The 20,423-nt window shown below is 35.4% G+C and overlaps 2 protein-coding genes across 2 annotated transcripts in view; both read right to left on the minus strand.

Annotated features, from left to right (window-relative positions):
* Nucleotides 1-281: 281 nt before the first annotated feature.
* LOC139686846 (growth hormone-regulated TBC protein 1) lies at nt 282-13,870 on the minus strand. Its single transcript, XM_071583922.1, has 7 exons — nt 13,758-13,870; nt 13,424-13,625; nt 12,893-13,141; nt 10,093-10,253; nt 8,515-8,623; nt 4,880-5,065; nt 282-1,298 (listed from the first exon to the last, which is right to left on the minus strand). Exons 1-7 carry the CDS (start codon nt 13,778-13,780, stop codon nt 1,209-1,211), a joined length of 1,020 nt encoding a protein of 339 aa, XP_071440023.1. The 5' UTR covers nt 13,781-13,870; the 3' UTR covers nt 282-1,208.
* Nucleotides 13,871-16,439: 2,569 nt separating this feature from the next.
* Cad74A (cadherin 74A) overlaps nt 16,440-20,423 on the minus strand; it is a 97,857-nt gene continuing 93,873 nt past the window's right edge. Inside the window, exons 23-24 of the mRNA XM_071583817.1 lie at nt 19,021-19,145; nt 16,440-17,463 (exon numbers count right to left, since the gene is read on the minus strand). Coding sequence (XP_071439918.1) covers nt 17,268-17,463; nt 19,021-19,145 — 321 coding nt within the window. The 3' untranslated portion in view covers nt 16,440-17,267. The remainder of the gene's footprint in view (nt 17,464-19,020; nt 19,146-20,423) is intronic.

The raw sequence follows: 20,423 nt of genomic DNA on the forward strand, positions 1-20,423 counted from the left end.
CTTCACCAGGTTTGTAAATGATGGCATTACATGAAGTACATTTATACATAGAAATAAACTTCATCACATGAAGAACACAATGTATTTTTTCACTGTCATTTATTTTCGTACTACTAGTTTCAACGCTGAGGCATCATCACCAGGTACCAATAAGTCAATTTGCATCCATTTATGTACCATTCTTGTGGGGAAAGGGGGGGAAGAGGAGGAGAGGGGTGTTAAGCACCAGGAAAGGCAATTATTGGGATTCATAGTCGAGGGGGGGGGGGGGTAGTTAGGTCCTTCCGTGAAGGACAGGGATGCTTTCAGGATTGGGGAGAGGTATTCAAACAATAATTGTTGCTGTGAACCCCACTAATTATCTTTCCTGATGCTTAACACCCTTCTCCTCCATCCCATCAATGCTGATCACAACCCCTCTTCTTTCTTCCCCACAAGAATTGCGTCTAAATGAGCCTCAACTTGACAAATTTGTACCTGATGATGATGCCAAAGTGTTGAAACTTGTAGGACCGAAATAAAGAACAGTGGGAAAAATACATTGTGTTCTTCATTCAATGAACATGAACTTCCACAAAGTTGAGCCAGAAACCATCAAAGAAATAAACTTCATGAGGGCTGCAAAATGAATGCATTACCAACCCTCCCAATTTGTAATTCCAATTCAGATTTCACTGATACAATTTCCAGAATGTTTTAAAACGATTCCCTTGTTAGTTTGACTAGACCAGCAACATATCATTTGACTTTCTTCCCCATGGAAGAAACTGATGCAGGAATAATGTCGCAATGCATATCAATTTGACACCACAACATGCTCTTAAGTTTTACAGACATCCATGAAAATGGAACATGAATTCAAGTGAGGCCTTTTGCCTCCCAGCCTCATTAAACAGCACAGGAAACACCATTGCAAAACATGGTAACTTCAACAGGACTATTTATGCAAATTTAAACCAACGTGCCTTGATTCACTGGAATTCACTCCCTTTGTCTAGCTTTGGTATGATAAAAATACTTGACTCACGTGAATGATGGGACCTCATCTAAAGTGGTATCCCATCTCATCATCCCCTATAACTCTTCAACAAATCTTCTTCTCATCTTTAAATTCCATTTTCACCTCAAACACTGCTTTTCTATATATGGGCATTAACATTCATAGACTTCTTCATATTTCATAACAACAAGATCCAATAAAAGTACCCTCACTTCTTGGCCTCCTTTTCTTGAGAGATCTTTGTTCTTAATTTAGTAATTGTACTTCCTGGTAGAGATCCTGGGGTTTTAAAGATGCTCTGCAAGTGAAGACAACAGGAGAGAACACATGATTATGTCATCAAGAAAATGAAATACAAAGACTAAGAGTAAGAATTTCAAGCCAATTCCTTTAGCACTTCAGGGAAGAATGAGAAATTGCATATTTGGCTGGAATACGAGGGAGGTTCAGTAAGTACTCGTGTTAGAAATGAAGAAATCATTTTTTCTAAAACATTTATTTTATTTTTCAACAAAGTCCCTTTTTAGAAAGATACACTTCTCCCAACATTCCGGCCATTTTTTTAACCCCTCCAAAAAATGGGATTTGTTGAACTCTCCAAAATACGCCTCTGTCTCAGCGATAACTTCCTCATTTGAGCAAAATGTTTTCCCGTGAGCCCTTTCTTCATGTTAGGGAATAAGAAAAAGTTGCAGGGAGCCAGATCGGGTGAATACGGGGGGTGAGGCAGCAATTCATAACGTCGTTAATGCAGAGTGGCGGAGACAACTCCGGATGAATGTGCTGGTGCGTTATTGTGGTGAAACAGCACCTTTTTTTTTGCCAAATGTGGCGGTGTCTCCTTCAATTTTTTGTCAAAGCATCAAAGTGTCCCCATAAGCAGCATCCAACTTTGCTCTTATCTTCTCCCATATCTTCCCATCCAAAAACAAAAAGCGAATTACCAAATGATACTGCTCTTTTTCCATCTTAGCAAAATTCACGAAACACGTCTTACTCGAATGGCAGCCAAATCCAAACTAATCAGTCTGAAATTTGTTTCACCAACGTTTGATAGATGGCAGTACACGATGATAACATAAACTTCCCTCAGGAACGCCCGTCATCAAACACGGGTACTTATTGAACCGCCCTCGTACTTCCAAGGGATATCTTTTCATTCACTGAATTTTCATCACAATGTAAAATGCAATCACCGATTTTGAAAACAAAATCATCAAAAACTTCATAACCTGAACTAAATTTTCAAATTAGCAAAAATTTACCAAAACACAAATGATGGATCATTGAATGGCTAGCCAAATTAAGATTAATGGTCAACAGTTTACCAGCAGGATTTTCATAGCTGTGATAAATATGCATTGAGGGAAATAATAAATTGAAGTTGATTAGAAAAATAAATATGTTGGAAGACTCCCAGTATCTCTGTAATTAACTTGTCCTGACTTCTTCCAATTTCTTGCAGCAACCTTCCTTCTTCCCCCACCATTTTTAGACTTCTTTTTGGTTTTTCTTTCTTCCCATTTCAATTTTTTCATCTTCCTCCACACCCATATCTCAGAAGTAGCCAATCTACGAGGGTGGCCCTAGAAGTACCCGGCCTGTCCTAGAGATGGCAGTGGTTGTTTGAAAAATATCACAGTATTAGAAAGTACGCAATCTATAAACCATTTGTTTCAAGTTTGAAGATGCTACGTTGTTTAGTATTTGTTTGGAAGTCATCAATAGTGAACGTTTTCAGTGAATTTGTGAAAATGGAGAAAATTGGTCATCGTTATGTGATTCAATACTTTTATTTGAAAGGCCTCAGCCCAACTAATATAAAAGCTAAACTGGATTCTATTCTGGGTAAGTCTGCTCCTTCGTTTACAACAGTAAAATATTGGGTAGCAGAGTTTAAACGAGCTGTCAAGACAAGTATCGCATTGGTTGAACAAATGAGGTGACAACTCCAGAAATAATGAAGAAAATCCACAAAGTAATACTGGATGGTCGTCGACTGAAAGTAAGCAAGTTAGCACATATTGCAGGCATTTCAAAAAGTGCGGTACATCACATATTAACTGAAAATTTGGACATGAGGAAGCTGGGTGCAAGATGGGCTCACACTCGAGCAAAACCAGAGTCGTGAAGATGTTTCAATTGAGTGTTTAATAAAGTTTCACAGCAACAAAGCAGAATTTTTGCGCCGTTTCATTACCATGGATTAAACATGGGTCCATTGCTTCACACCCGAGACAAAACAACAATCAAAACAATCGATTCAAAAGGGAGAACCGGCTCCAAAGAAGGCAAAGACCATTTCATCTGCAGGCAAGGTCATGGCATCAGTTTCTGGGATGCACGTGGGATGATTTTCATTCTCTATCTTGAAAAACGGCGAGTAAAAGGTGAACTTATTGCAACGTATTCTGGAGTATATTGGAGTATAGAAATCAAGCAAAAGTGGCCACATTTGGCTAAGGAGAAAGTTTGTTTCATCAAGACAATGCACCAGCTCACAAATCCATTATTGCAATGGCCAAAATTCATGAATTAAAGTTTGAATTGGTACCTCATGCACCCTATTTGCCAGATTCAGCCCCCTTGGATTATTTTCCGTTTCTAAACTTGAAAAAATGGCTCGGTGATCAAAGATTTTCCAACCATGAAGAAGTGATGTTGTCAGTTAATGACTATTTTGAGTAGCAAGACTGTTATTATTGTAAAAAGGGTATCGAACTTATTGAACATCGCTGGGAAGAGTGTATAGAGCTGAAAGGAGATTACATTGAAAAATATAAATAATTTTTTTCTAAAATTTTTGTGTTTTCTTTGTTGGGTCGGGCACTCCTGGGATTACCCTTGTACACATATCCTCTTGCCTCATTGACCAAATAACTGAGCCACACAAAACTTGACTCACATCAACATTTTCAATAATTTTTTCTTTACATATTTACTAAAGACCCTTGTCATTCAACTCCCTACACTTTGTAGGAGCTTTTTATTTTCAAAATACTTCTTTTACTGCCCGGTATGAATAAATATTTTAATACCAATCCTACCATCACCACCAGTGTTAATTACTGTTACGATTGCAAAGTAACCATCAAGTCACTAGGTTTTATGCTAGTACTTTACATTATGTTGCATTCTTTGATTAGCCCAACAGATACAAATTACCCAAGCACCTAAAATGGGTTGGCCTAGCATTCACTGCTCTACCGAACATAAAACTCATTGCATTTAGTTGCAACAATTAATATTGTTGAGGAGGGAAAATAAATCAGGTGGAGCAAGCGATTTTGGTTGAGACAAGTGCTTGACTTGAATACAGCTCACCAAGAAGATTTTCCATAGCAATATTACTATCCACAGTTAATCCCTTCTCCCTGCCTTTATTCAACATCTCAAAAAGATTTTACACGTCTACCATCAGAGAAAACACTGACTCTCTTACTTGCTGGGATGAAGATCTCCTACATTCAATGGTAGCTACTGACTGCTGGCCAGTTTACCATGAAAAAACTCCACACACAGTCACTTATCTGATAATTTTCCACAGAATAACCAAAAAATACTGTAATTCTAAGTGGTTGCAGAGGAAAACAGACCACATACTGTAACCTGACCATAAATAATTTTCCACAGAATAACCAAAAAATACTGTAATTCTAAGTGGTTGCAGAGGAAAACAGACCACATACTGTAACCTGACCATAATTACCACAAGCATCTCAAAAAAAAAGAAACAATTAACAGACAATAATAGAAAATTAATCCTGAACCATTTTCCATTCCTTCAATACTTGTACATAAATATCCACCCAATCATATCTCTGGTGGGTTTATCTGCAAGAGAGATTTTCTATTAGTGCATATTTGCATTTAATGTACCTCCATAAATTCATGACACTGGAGAACCAAAGAATCCTTGGTTATTTCCTTGAAGCACTCCACCAATGCTGAAAAATCGGAGCATTTCAGCAGATTTTCCTTATTCCTCATGATAAGGGTTAGGCTAACTCTGAAGATGATTTTGGATCCCTCATAGAAAAGACAATCCCATATTCTGAGCACCGTCTGCAATGAAAAGATTCCTAATAAGTAGAAGCTTACATTATGGCAACAATGATACTCTAATCATGGTGGGCAAAGTAACAGCAATTCCAAAATTATATTGTGAAATTATCATTTCTTTGCCCCCATCATGAAAGACATCTCATAAGGCCTAAATCAGTCTCCTGTTAAAAAAGAATTCACACGCAAGAATATGAATTCACATTTATTAAGTTCAACTAACAACTAATTAGGGATGAATTTAGGGATTTTTATACAGACTGGGTATTAAAACTTTGCTTTAAGGATTAAATTACAGGGGTACCTCAGCTTGCAAGGATAATTCTTTCTTGCCCACAGTTAGTAGTTTGAAACCCACTATGGAAAATCAATACATTTCAGGATTTATAAGTTTTGGAAAAAAACGACAGAGATATCAATATGTTGACGATGCAATTAAAAGTTTGCTGGTAACAAAAAACATGTATTGAGAGACATTTTGTAGAAAAGCACCTAAACTTATAAAAAAAATTGTTAATTTGGTAAGCATAGGAATAAGCGATGGACTTGTCTAAAAATCACCAGAAGTGTATTGCTTGTTTAAAAAAACATAAAAAACAAAACTGCACATTCCTTGCACATGTTATATGTATATGAGGGTGAGCCAAATGAAAATCTTAAATATTATCTATCTCATACTTTCTTGAATACTTAAGGTTCTCACTCATACAATTTTCATACGTAGTCCCATTGGAGTACAATAGCAATATTTCAGCACCTTGAAAGTTTACGGATACTTCTAGAAAAACCATAACTTAAACTGCTCTAAGAGCTTCTTCTGCCATCACAACACAGTGTTTGCCTGACCTGGTCGAGGGGAGCCTGATATGGAAATGATGCTGTTTAAGAACTTCTAGTCCAGGTGGCATTCCTAACGTGGAATAGGTGAATCACCATTCTGAACTTTCATTCATTAATGAATGTACATATGCTTCACCACCCTTAATACTGAATAAACAGATGAAAGATCGCAGTTTCTCTATGGTGCATTTTGAAAGTGCAGGGGTCATGTTTACACTATTGTTGCATTCTGATATCACGCTGCCAGGTGTAAGCTACTCATAAAACCATGGCTATCATTGTAGGAAAGGGAAATTGGTAATGGCACGATTTTTCAAAATTGTAGTACAGTTTTTAAGGCTTTCACTTGACTCCTCCTCAAATATGCAAAGTAACAATTACCATTACACTCGAGATTAAGCATTAAACAAGCATAAAGCTATGGTACGAGATTTGAATGGCGAAACTAGTGCAGTAAGAAATGCATATAGCAACAGAATCATTGTGTGTACCTTTGAATAAACTTAACCACATTGTTTGTTCACATTAAGTAGTCTGGGATATGCCGCATTAGAGAAAAGTACCACAGTTTGTATCTGGAAAAGTGTAAGCATTGAAAGGTTCATCACTTGAAGGATAACTGTCTTTGCTATCAAAACTAACACTTTATGGAACTGGGCATGTATATGCAACCTGAAATTAAGTCATTCCTTATTTCTGAGAGAAATTTACTCATTTTCCTCCAGTTTGCATTGCTGACAATAAAATAGCATTAGAAAGCTGGGAGCCCTGAAGCTACCACTATCACATCCCAGAAAAGTATGATCAGATGATGTCATCATTGTCCATTAAGAGCAATGCTTTGGTTTTGATATGCACATTACACATTGCCTCCTTACACATTACAAAAACAACTGTGCATGCCTCAAATATGAAAAGCACATGATTTTTCAATCTAGAAGAATGACCATCAGGAGAAGTTAAAATGATCCATACCTTCCTAACATAAAGTGTAAGATTAAAAGGAAGTGGGAATGGAAGAAAGGCTAAGGGGTAAATGAACATATTACCCCAATATCAGTGTTGAAAAATATACATCCAGCTTATACCATTTTCCTCATGGAAATGATTCACCAGTCGTGAGACCCCCATCCTACCTATCCATCATTACTTGCCACCCATCAAAGCCACATTTGTTTAATTGCACAAGGTTTTTTTTGACAATTTCTGCAATAAAAATTTAAATTGAAATATCAGTTTCTGATGATACTTTCATTCATACTTTATTCTGTAACTCCAAAGTGTTTGAAGTTCCTGATAAATTAATTATTCCATAATTTAAAAGAGAAAATAAGGGTAATACTAATTTATCTCTATACTATATTCACCAGCAAAATAATCTAGATGCAAACACATTTACATTCATAACTGTGACATTGGCTGTTTACATACAGATGAACTTGTCACCTGATTTTACCAACAGAGCAAATGACTATGAGAAATTGTTGTTAAGCTAACTGTCCATTCTAATGTGATGAAATGGGAACTTTAATTGTTTCCATTGTCCGTTCATATTTATCTTACCAATATGGGCAAAAATATTATGCTCAAAATTATTATGAATAAGTTTATTAATTAACACAAATCAAAGTTGATTCTTTTAGTATGACACTAATGGGAGAATTCACTCAGACCTAAAATCTCTATTTTATTCACAGCTTCAGCCTCCATTTTATTCAGAGTTATGGGCACATATTTTTGAAAGTCTTTTTTTGCAAAAATGTGCTAAAAGCAGATTTTAAGGACTAATATCTACAGTCAGCTCATTAAATGAAAATATAAAAAAAGCTACAATCAATTAGAGGAAGCCAACAAGATGTTATCAGAAATTTTCCAATGAGGCACTTTCAATGCAGATGAGAGGGTTGGACATGAGAATGACAAATTCACAGAACAGTATTAATGTTACAGAAGAAGCTAATGGTATTCTGAACAAGCCCATCTCTCTAAAAAAGTGTAAGTGATTTAACATTTTGCCAATTATAACAAGGAAACCAAGCAACAGATTTAAGAATAATATAATTTCTCGAATTTTTATTATCTCGAATTATCTCCAAAAAAACAAGCAATTAAAAAAGAATAAGTCCATAGTTGAAATAAATAATAATTATCCATTGAAGGGTTTCACTATCAATTTATTTTCTCTACATGAATACTGAAAGAGCAAATTTCGGGGCAATTACTCTGTTGGCACAAAATGTCATATTTTCAACTATTAGTGGAGGTGTCAGACCACTACAGTCATTTGCATCATATTTTCCACTTATTAAACATGTCTTAAAACATGTTTACCACAGTGAATGCAAGTATTTACATATTTTAAACCTTAATTTTAGACCCATACTATACTATAATGAATGCATTTTTGTCACAATGACTTATCAAAAAATATCATTTAATATACAGTTCTAAAAATGCTGAATGTGAGGAATTAGTCCATAAAAAATATGATGCCCCAAAATCCATGAATACCATTTATTTTGGATAGATATTTCTCAACAGTCAGTCCAAACTGAGATGCCTCAAACTAGAAAATAAAAAAATGAACAAGAGAGATAATATTATGAAAATACCTCGGTGGGTAATACTTCTGCAAAGAGGCAGACGAACCACTTGGTGGCAATAACAGCCCACGGAAGACCCAAAGCAGTCACGTGGGCATGCACTTCAGGCACCTTTATCCTGTCAAAGACCCAGATACACATCTTTAAAAATAAAATAAAATGTTTAAAAAAATCACCAATCAAATAATACTTCACATATTCCATATTTCTTTAAATCAGAAAATATATCACAACAAAATTTCAGCCATTGCAGACAAAACTCTCTAATGACATTATTTTATTATTCAATTTAATTGTTCAATATTGGTTCCACAGAACCAGAGCTCATGAAAGGAACAATGCAAGACACACAACCAACAAGCATAAAGAAAAACCCTCAGAATCATTCTGAAAGCAAATGATCGATTGGAGCATAAAAACTAAGGCAAAAAATAACATAAGAAATTGCTTAACACTTGGTAAATCTTAAAGTGAATTTATATCCCTTCAAATCACAAAGATAATAAAAATACCATACTGCACAGATGTTTACAAAGAAACCTCCTAACCCACACATCCTAAATGACAAAAGTGTGCATTATACCTTTGATGGCCCATCACTTCTCATTGCACCACATACACTCCAAAACAATATTTTTCTTTCATTTCATACACCAATTTTCTTAAGGAACATTTTCAATTTCTTCATTGCAGTTACTGGCTGATGCAGTAATCCAGGAGTACCAAACCTTGACCTGTGCTGTTTAATACACAATCTGTTTATAACTATACTTAGATCGAACCCTCACGTTCGCAATAGTACATACTGATTTGTTCAGAATTTTACACAGTATGGTTAGTCTAGCATATTTCTCATTCTCATTTATTGGTAATATAACCACCTACTTGCCTACAAGCCTCCTTTTTAGGAACATGAAAATGTAATCCACAGAAGATTTGTATCTTTATATCGTATAAACGGTATATTAGCCCAAAATCCTAATTTTACATTCATGTATGAACTGAAAACGGCTTTTATGGAGAATACACAGAGGTGATCATACCTTAACACACATGAATCACCCAAGAGCAGGTAAGAATTTTTTCCCATGAAAAATATGCTTTCAAATAATGATTGATGAATTATAAATGGAATAGATTGACAAATAATAGCATTTATATCAATCATAAATGTTAATATAAAATAAATTTTCATGAATGAATAGCAATTCTGGCATTACCCGAGGAGGCATAATAGTGATTATTTTCAAAACCTTTTCACAGATTTGATTATTTTGCATAATCATTCATAACTTATTATAAAAAATCATGAACAAATGTGTTTTTACATCTCACTTCTCATGGGTTAGCTGGGGAAGCACTGCCCACATAAATAATTAAGCTGGTATTTTCTTCCAAATTAAAACAAATATTTCAGAGGCATAATTAAAGGTTTAACTGCCATTGAATGTGATTAAATTTGTAAAATTTTGTGATTAGCAAAAGCAGTGAGGTGGAAATTTCACTTCCGAAGTCACCCTTTCTCCACAAGTCTAAGCTCAATAATGTCAAATTAATCCACAAGAAGACGCAAATGTTAAATATTACCTCACAAGTTCTGCAAGGACATCAATATCTGTTATAAGGCCTGCCATTGTACAAATATAATACTGAGGCAACGTGTGTTCAACCAGCATCTTCAGGAGCCAAAATGCTGTTTCCTCATCCTTTGTCACCAGTAGCAGTAGTCCAACAATGTAATTAAGTCCCTGAAATCAAGACAAAGTTTGAGACGTTTTACGAAGGCATGCATACATATGGGGAAATTCAAGAATAAAAGCTGATGCCTGTCATTTCAGCCTCAGAAAGTATGATGGGAATTATTGAGTCGTAAAACCAGTTTAGAGAAAAAAAAGGTGGCTAGAAATTGCATACCCATGTTTCCAATAAAATTAAGACATGCACAATGCATAAAATTTGTTTCAAATGACATCCAACAGAGTCGCATTAAAGATCCTGTCATCGTTAACTAAAACCATCAAACTTTGCGAGGGATGCTAAACTCCTGTAAGAAACTTGGCAATAGCCAACTCACAACGAGGAGGCCAAATTTTTTCCATTTCAATAAAGCGCTATCCATGTCCCTGACTCCTTTATGTTTCCCAAGTCACAAATCTTTCATTTTCCAAACCAATATTCCGATGAAAAATCCTCCTGCAAGAAGTAAGGAAAATTTCTCTGTGAATTTATTTAGACAGATAAAATGCTATGCACTCTTGAAGCATCATTAATGTGAAAGAAAAAATTCTCATTATAACATCAATTGATTATTTGACAATTTGATATGATGGTAAGCAACAATCACTATTTCTGTTAATTAATATTTTTTTGCAACCATCCCTCTTCATTCCTATCCCTATATCATCTAGTGAAATGTGATAAATACATAACCTACCGTTTGACAAAATGAACTTTCTGAAATGGTAAATGATTTCATCAAAGTATAGCCATGGAGAAACTGATGTAAAGATAAGCACATGACCTAATATGAGTGGTAGAATATATACAATACAAGACATTGTCTCCATCAAAACTAAAACACGAAAATAATTTTGGAGACCAACTAACTTTTCTGTATCTTTTCAAATTTCCCAAATGGCTGTGATGGCGCTTGAAACAGGTGCTGCTTATTATTAAATCCTTTCTCCTTAAAAAATTGATTGTTTTCTCATTGTGATTGCCACTTGCTGTTAAACTCAAAGACTACAGACAAAAAAAAACTAATGACACTGGTATGGTAAGCATGTTTTGGAAGGAAGGCAACAAACCCCTATAATACCCCCATGGGGTATTTGGTGTGCACAGCACCATTCCAGAAAACCCAACTCTCCATGACCTACTCGAAAGTGCTACTTGACCTCAAGTTACTTCTCGGAAGCTGAACTGATGGGGAATTCAGGGCAGGGAAAAGAACCTCTCACAAGAAGTGCATACTTAAGGGCATCACTGGCTGGCATGTCAGCTTTTCACTTGTAACTTCACATTACCCCCCAGCCCTGCCTTCTCCATACCTCTCCCAAGCCAACATTCCTCATTCTATAACTCATTTCAAAGCTGTGAATTTTGTTTTATCTACCTCTACTTGGCTTCCCTCTTCAATTTACCCACCACAGAATTCCAGTCCTCTATCACTTTCAGGTATTTGCCTTCAGATAATATACCAGTTATTTCACATAGTTGATAGATTACATTGCCTACATTTTCCTTACTGTTACCTGTACACTCCTGGCTCTGTTTAACTACTAACAAAAGGAAGGTTGTAAAATTACATCTTTCCTAATTTTCTAGGCATTCAATACTACAGTACTAGGATACTTGAATACTCACTTATCCTACATTTCAAATAATACGAATAACATTGCTCCTTCTCTCCTAACATTACTCCATTCCATCCCATACAACCCTAACATATCAATCCTAAATTTACTTTTTTCTACCGTGAAGTTTTCTAACTTATGCACCCTCAACAATGTCCTGAATTGCATCTTATTATTCTAACATTTGAGGTCCCTTTTTAGTCATTATTCCAGTTTAAGTCAGTTGCCATAGAATCAAGGGTGTACAGATTTTGAGTGATTACAATTACAATGGGGAAATTGCAACCCCCACTGCTAAATATTCAACTAGATAGACAATATCCCACCTGAAGCTGCATTTGTTAGTCATGTCTAACATATTTAATGGAAAGGAAATTCGGTGGTTTCTAATCGCTTTCCACAATTGAGTCATCTTCTTTTAAAACTACCCTATGGTAGTCCATGCTACTAGACTACAGTATAGACTACTCTTTGTCCGGCTAGAATATTCCCTCTATTCACCTTGGGCGATTCTTTCAGATACGATAATCATTGTTCTTACCAGAGGAATAAGACAAACTTGTAAATTCACAAAAATTTATTAATATGGTACAACCGTCTTCAGGAAGCTGTCATGTGTGAAATATGTGATGAAACCGGTAGTACCATATTAATAATTTTTTTGTGAATTTACGAAGCTTGTCTTATTCCTTTAAGATGAATGTACACAAGGTTGAGCCCGATACCATTGAAATTGTTCTAACCAGTAAGGATTTGCGGATCTACGGGAACATGAAAGCCATTCTGTTTAACTACTAACAAAAGGAACCATCACACAATGGGTCCTGCATTAACTTTTCCAAAGTAAATAAGCGTCACAATAGCTTTTAATGATAAAAAAGTGACCTTAATTCAGTGGACACCTCCCAAACCTGAGAAAAATCAACTTTTCACTGTACTTAATTTTCATCCATTAAACCCTTTATCAACAGAGTGAACATTTCCAGCATTAGGTGATTTAAAGCATTCATGTTATGAAGATTGTATATTACCTGGCAATACCCAACTTCTCGATTATGATGACCATACGCAACTAGAACATTGAAAAGCATTTGCCGATGAGAATTTTCAAGACGAGAAGTTTCTTCTGTGAAGAATATATTGTCCGGGAAAGTCCGAGGGAGATCTGTTCTCACAATGTCAACCAAAGACTCATCCTTCGGTCCTGCCAAAATAGTACCATACAAATTCGGAGAAGCTCGCTCACGCATTAAATCAGCACCACTAACAGACATCCAAACCTGAAACATGAGTAAAATATGGTCATTTATCATTGATTGTTGTGTCTTTTCCCAGTAAAAGCTTCCCCATATGTTCGACGAAATTCATGTTCAAGAAGGTGACAAACATACAAATAAAGATATAATTCTCGGTTGCTGAAAATACTTTTCTTGCCACATTAAAAAATAATGTACTAATGATTTATTTTATGACAACACATTTACATGAAGTAAATCATCATATAACTCTAGCATTTTTCCACAAGAAGAATAACTGAGATCATAAAATGATAATTATCTTACCCGAGCTCGCAGGCTTCCAGGTATTCCTTTTCGTACATAACGTTTCACAGTGAGGTTTCTTTTTAAAGATTTGCCCTCTCCAAATAAATCAGTCCATTTTTTTGCTCTTTTAGCCAAGACAATTAAGTAATGTGACATAAAATCTTCATAAGTCTCATAATCGAAATCCTCAGGTCTCTCAAATCCATACTCATCAACTTTGCTAGAATAAGAATAGTATTATTTCTTAACGCATGAAACGAAGGAGCAAGGCAAAGTAAGCCGTGTAAACTTACACCGGTACACAACCTCTAATGTAAACAGAGCAACCCCCGACGAAAGGGTTTGACCTTACCTGAAAGTAGAAGAAACAGCCATATTATGCTATAAACACTTGGTGAAAGGCCCTTATGAGCACCCCGATAATGAAACAAAATATTTTATCATTTCCATTAACGAGGTGACTAATGGGCGGTACGCACGAGTACACTCACTGAAATTTCTCATACTTATGAAAATTTGCGCCAAGTTTGAATTCCGTATTTTTGCATCCATTAAAGCGATAATTCAATTGGACACTTTTCCATTCAGCCGAAGTCTAAATTTCCTCCAAATAGAAATATTTAATCGTTGAAATATTCCTTTTCCAGCAAATTAGTGTTCGGCAACATTTTTTTACTGTTATTTTGAAACAAATGACGACGCCTAGGTTAAAACGGTAAAGACAAAAAATTTCGAACAAGCGTATAAAGGCTTCGAGAATAATTTGTTTGCAATCTTAACATACTTATATTCTGAAGTGCTTACCAGCAGCTTTCGATTTTCCAAAAATTTAAGTCGATCGCTTAGTCCCCCTGTCTCGTGCAGATCCTAATGGTAGCAGGTAGCAACCCACAGGTATGAGAAATCCTGCATGTCCACCCACTTTGGAGGAACTAAATAGAGGACATATAAAAGAAAGAGGTAAAGATAATTGAAACTAGGAAGGGAAACTAAATAGTACATAGATGCCTTGTGATTCTAATTGGAGGATTAGAGGGATAACTCCGTGAAATATCGCTCCGTTGCCATAATTACACCTTTTGTAGAAATGTTTTACCTCTTGATCTAACCTCTTTTCCATATTCATAGGCAAGATATGGTGGGAGATACATTTTATCTTCATATTTTTAGGTGTGGATGGCCTAATAATCTTTATATGCAATAACCAGGAAAAAGTGGTGTCTACCGTTGGGTTGCTATCTAATATACATGTATGACATTTCACTTGTCAAGAAGGTATTATAACTCAAATAATTGGGAAATGCCGCGACAGTTTCTCTACCATAGTCATCGACTGATTTGCATAAAAATGGGAAACATTCACAACTTACGTAATGATTATATTAACGATGCACGCCAATGTATCAATCTGTTGGAAAAATGTCGGTAAAAACAAACTTTGGAAATGAGTTTAGTCTAAAATCAAACCAGACATGCGAATATTTATTTGGAAATTACTTTTTGCTGAGATATGACTGAAAGAATGCGCCTCAAATCACGTAAATTTTTAAATTATTATGACTTTTTACTTTAATAACCCATAATAATTTATGAAACGCTAGAAAAACGGCAAAATGTAAGAGAATTCCTAAGCATTCTAACTACTATTTCTTATCAATGTTTTACTAATCCATAAAGATTTACTTTGCCTATGTAATAATTTGCCAAATTAGCATTCCTTTGTGATATGTCTTCAGTTCATGGTGAATAAGTTGAAGAATTAGGTGCTTCAATGTGTAATTGTTTCATTCACTTATATGATACAGAGTTATAGCCATTTACATATCCAGTGGGGGAAAGAGGAGAAAGGGAGAAATAGGAAAGGGAATTCAATAGGAAAGGGGAATGAAAAATAATTCAATGAGTGAAGACTGAAACCATGATGCAGTGAATGGACTGCAAGGAGGGAATTGAGAGGAGTGAGGGATAAATGTGGTGACTCCATACTTCTTTTCATGAGATTTCATGCATAGGTTTTGTTAACTTAAAGATTCATGAAAGAATTGCACAGTAAAAGGTTTTCATAATTTTTGTTTTTCTCTGTGTATCATTCATTTATATCACTAGTTTGGCCTAGCCAATACTGCCACTCATGTGAATTTGGCTTGGGTTATAGCATTAACCTTCCTAGTTCAGGATCTTACCTTTAATGCTCACCCTCACTCTCAGAGGTCTACACACAAGTGGGCAGGGTGTCATCTTATGGCCCAAGCAGTAGTACCAACTAATGGGACAGACAAGGGAAGATTATACAGGAGGATTAGAGATGTACACATAATCAGCATAGTTGTGAATAGAGATCTGCACAGTTGTGTTGCTTTCCTTATACATATGCTTGGACATCATTTTGAAGGAAAATGGGTATAGTAAGAGAGACATCAGAAGAACTGTATTGTTGAAAGAAACATTTCTGAAGAGGGACTTGATGACAGGCATGCCAATAATAGATATCAAGAAAAGAAAGATAAATACTTCAACATGGAACAGCTCTGTTTGGTTTGTAAACCTAATCTTTGAAGAAAGAGAACTAGGATTGTTGGGAGAAATCCAAATAGGGCAGGAAAGATGGATGCAGAGCATTCTGATTGGCAATGGGATGTTGAAGTTTGTAATAAGGGGAGAATGTTAGACGAATGAGGAAGGAGGAGAAGTAGGATAGGCATGTTGAATGGAATGAAGGGAGGAAGTATGCAAAATTGAAAAGGGTTTATTGTAGTGTGGGGTTTCATGTTGGGTCTTGTTAGATGAAGTTAAGAAATGTAGGGATGTCAAGTCAGTTCAGTGGGTCGGTCGATGAAATGTAGCTATTCTCAAGATGATCGGAAATATGAACATCCATACAATTCACTAGGTTCAATTCAGAATGATTGACAATTTGACGAATGTTCCCCTAATACTCTATGGATTATAATTTTGCTGTTAATTTTTTTAGGAAGGCATGACAAATTATGAAAGCAGCCAAGTAAATAATGCTGCCATTTCTTTTATTCACATTATAATACAGTATAATGTATTTTAAAGGATAGAGGGAAGATAGAGAACATACTGAATAACTGCCACTCAATTTTACAACTGGTCAGTTTATAACCAAAAAGTGACTATGTACATTTCAAGAAATAGCTTTTGAAAGGGAATTTTTAAAATTAAGACTCACTTGTTATTACATACTTCTCATTTCATGCACACATTGCAATGCACAATTGCCTATGAAACAACACTCATAATTTTTGTCAACATCCATGTACAAAAAGGTAAATTTCAGAAGAAAAACATAAATAAATAATGTTTTCTATACTTTGTACAAGCATATACCACTCAATGTCTTCCCATAGGACTGTAGTTTCAGATGTCTTTTTTCTTTCTTTTTTGCAATAAAAAATGCTTTTATGCATGCTTGTCCATTCGTATGTTAAAAACCAATACAGGTTTCAAAATGGTCATGTCACAGTGAAGCCATTACTTCCATAATAACAGGAAAGAATTGAAAGCTGGATTGATTTCAAAATAAAAATTTGGACTTATACATGCAAAAAAAAACTTTTTCCATACACTTGACTCAGCCAGTACACTCCTCATTCACAGTGCATTTTCTGATAATTCACATTCGCTGCACTTTTTCAAATGTTTTCTCACAAGTGGAACTGATGCACCACTTTTTACTCAAGCACCCATTGAAACGCAGGGTATATCACCCAGAGCAACTGTTTATGATTTCCCACACCATAATGGGAATGGATTTTCATCACAAGAAGAGTCCTTTTCTCCTCAAAATGACAGAACAAACTTGCCCTATTCTTTTAAACACAATCATCTAGGCACTTCATCATCTTCTCACGTGGTAACCATAGGGACTAAACTGCTCATGCCGATCATGGAGGACCGTTGATGGTGGACCCATCCCTGGGAGCCATTCGGCATCTGGTTCCAAACCAACCGTGGACACCAGTATGGATGGTGGTGGTGCTGGAGGCGGAGGTGTCATTCCTCCCTTTCCAAACCTATGGTGCTTCTTTTTGAACCTGTCATGTTCAATCAAAACATGTATCAATGAATGCATACTATCTTTTTGTCAATTTGTTAATTAATCAAGCCTTTATGATATAAAATGGATCACTTTGATGGCGTATTATTACTAAAAAGCTTTTTCGATGGTAAACCCTAGTTAGATAAGCTGTAAGAAATCATTTTAAACTATATTTTGAAGAGGAAGAAACAAAAAATCAGGGGAAAAATACTATCATCGAAGATTATTACCCCATGTATTGGTACTGAGGAAGTTCTAGGCTCCTTGATAAGTAGTAGTGTCTTGAGTACTGGTCTAGTACCAGGCAAAATTTGTTAACCATTCCTAAAAACTTCAACTACTTGCTGAAAATTGGACAAGTAAGATTTAAACCATTTGAAAATAATTCCTCTTATGCTTATTCTATCACATATAGAGGGAAGGAAGAGAAGAATCACATGATTAACAGAATTAAAGACATAAGTGAAATCAAAGTATAACCCCTGGGCAAAATTACTATTATTTAGCTGCTTAATCATAAAGTTGATGGTAGTGAAGAGTGCTTGCCCCATATGTTTTCCTTTACAAAATCCAAATTGAGGATTTGACGGGATATTGCACTCTCCGAATATTTTTTATGTAGCAATTACTTAAGAAGTTTTTAGAGCATCCGGAAACTTACAAATGCTAATGTAAAAGTGATTGGTTAATTAAAAATAAAAGAGGTGACATAATGGCATTACAGCAATCTTCAAGAGGAATACTAGGAATACTGTCAATACCAGCTGAGTTTTTACTGCCCACCTTCTGCACGTATGCATTTTTTTAAGTAGTGAACATAAAAATAACATGGTGCACTACTGTTTTAAATGAAAGTAAAAATACTCATGTTTGGTTTTTCACAGTGGGCAGGTGTCGTCACTATTTCCCTCCCTTCTTCACAATGGGAAGATCAACATAAAAGCCAATAATCCATCTGAAGTCTAATTAAAATGAAACAAATTTTCATTTCAGTCAATAATGATATCAACTAATTAATGGAATAACTTAATAGAGAGGGATTGAAATCATGTTTTAGTGTTTAGCCACTGATCACCCATGATGATGGGGACACCATGAAGGCGTTCCCACCAGAAGGCACTTCCATCTAGAGTATCAAAAGATCTCAGACTGACTCTTCTTAAACTGAGTAAAAACTAAATTGCATAAATGTAATCTTCATGTCTATTTTACCATTGATTTTGACAATATCATGAATAATTTTGTCCTTAACTGTAAAGCATGAGGCAGATCAAATACTGAGAAATTAGTGAACCTTGAACAATGTACATATTAACATTAAAAAATCCATATGCACAGCATCATGAACCTTATCATGACTATTGCAACAGTGTGTTTTCTATGGTAATTATTTATTATACATATCTTCATTGTTTACAGGTTTTGGATGATCCCTGACAAATATTACACTATATTGGATTGGTGGATTAATATCTTATGCACAACATAAACAGCTCAAAATTGAGTTTACAATATATTTTAACTTCTAATTGGAGTATATATTTTTTCTCACCTTATTTGAGGGCAGCATAGTACACAGGTAGAAATTATGGAGGCCACTCCAATAAAGCAAGCAATTGCTAACACCCATGCCTGTACCCAAGATGTCTCTGCCCTTGCAATTATGGGTGCACACCTCTGAAAAATGAAGATTTAATAATGTACATTTATAATTTGCACCCTTAACTTGGCGTAAACACTTACTATAGCTGTCAAAAGTTCCTTTTTTGGATTAATGTCAGCAATGCTCCACCATGAACAGCTTTCACTGCTGATTTGGTGCACCTACTGGATGGTCTTCATAGTCCATTATATTACTCATCAACCAGTTAGGTCATACATAACACCCCTTTCGATGAGTGGTCACAGCTGAACATAACTGTAGAGCATATATCTCCAAAATGTTATCTTAGACTGGCTCTGTTAGTTGTTATGCCAGCTGTCAGAGCTGGAGTATTTCTGATATTTATCAATTTACAGCAGCAAAACAGCAGAGATAATTTTATATTTGATCAAGTGGGCATTTTGGGAGGAAGTCAACTTCACTGAAGCATTGTATAAACTACTTTTTCAATATTGCTAGGAGGTTATCTAGCATACATGTATGCACAAAAAATACTCATCCCTCTAAAAGGGCAATTGCTGCCATTATCCATCACAGTGGTGATGACCTTAAGCAAAACCACTGGCTTACCACTGTATATATTATTGTAACCTATGTATTATTGCATCATTTATATTATTCAGGTGACGCATATTCTATCCATTTTTCCAAGTGCTTAGTTACTAAGTCAAATGCCGCAATTTGACTATACGTGGTCTTATCTTAGAATTAAAAAAAACTGTAGCATTCTATAATTTACAGCTGAGGAGGATGAACAGGATTTTATTTTTGTAATAGGATGGGGAAAGGTGAAAAGTGACCAGCCTAATATGACATAGAATTGGTAACTGTGCCATGATGTAGGGGGGATCTTAAGTTTAATTTTTAATTAGGAGGTGAATTTTTTTGAGAGAATACATAATATAAGGTACCTGTTACAAATAAGGAAATAGTTCTCTTTGTGTTGGTTACTGCAGCAGTGTTTTGAGCATTTAGTGATTATGATTTTTCCATTTCCTAAGGAACACTCAATTTCCATTTTAAAGGTTGCAGATTATTCCAGAGAGAAATAGTTTGTGAATCCGTGTAAACTACTTGTGAAAACCACCAGAGGATGTGCATATTTGGAGGCAGATATTCTTTTTATTTCAATCATACTGCATTCTTATGTGAATTAGGTCCTTCTCAAAAGGTAAAAGAGTATTTCATAAAGAAAGCTGCCTTTATGAAATATTCAAATGGAAATAAGGAGGATGTTGTTTTTCGATTAAATGGATTACAAGTGGAAAATATGTGAATTCCCCATGGAAGTT

The sequence above is a fragment of the Hetaerina americana genome, unplaced genomic scaffold (genome assembly GCF_022747635.1).
Source record: "Hetaerina americana unplaced genomic scaffold, ioHetAmer1.1.p SCAF_15, whole genome shotgun sequence".
Lineage (NCBI taxonomy): Eukaryota > Metazoa > Arthropoda > Insecta > Odonata > Calopterygidae > Hetaerina > Hetaerina americana.

Excerpts from the sequence above, each read along its gene's own strand:
- LOC139686846 (XM_071583922.1), bottom strand. The coding sequence starts at position 13,780 with ATGGCTGTTTCTTCTACTTTCAG. Across the intron at positions 10,254-12,892 it reads GAGAAGTTGGGTATTGCCAG|GGACTTAATTACATTGTTGG; the intron begins GTAATATACAAT and ends TCTTGATTTCAG. Across the intron at positions 5,066-8,514 it reads CAGAAGTATTACCCACCGAG|ACGGTGCTCAGAATATGGGA; the intron begins GTATTTTCATAA and ends TTTTCATTGCAG.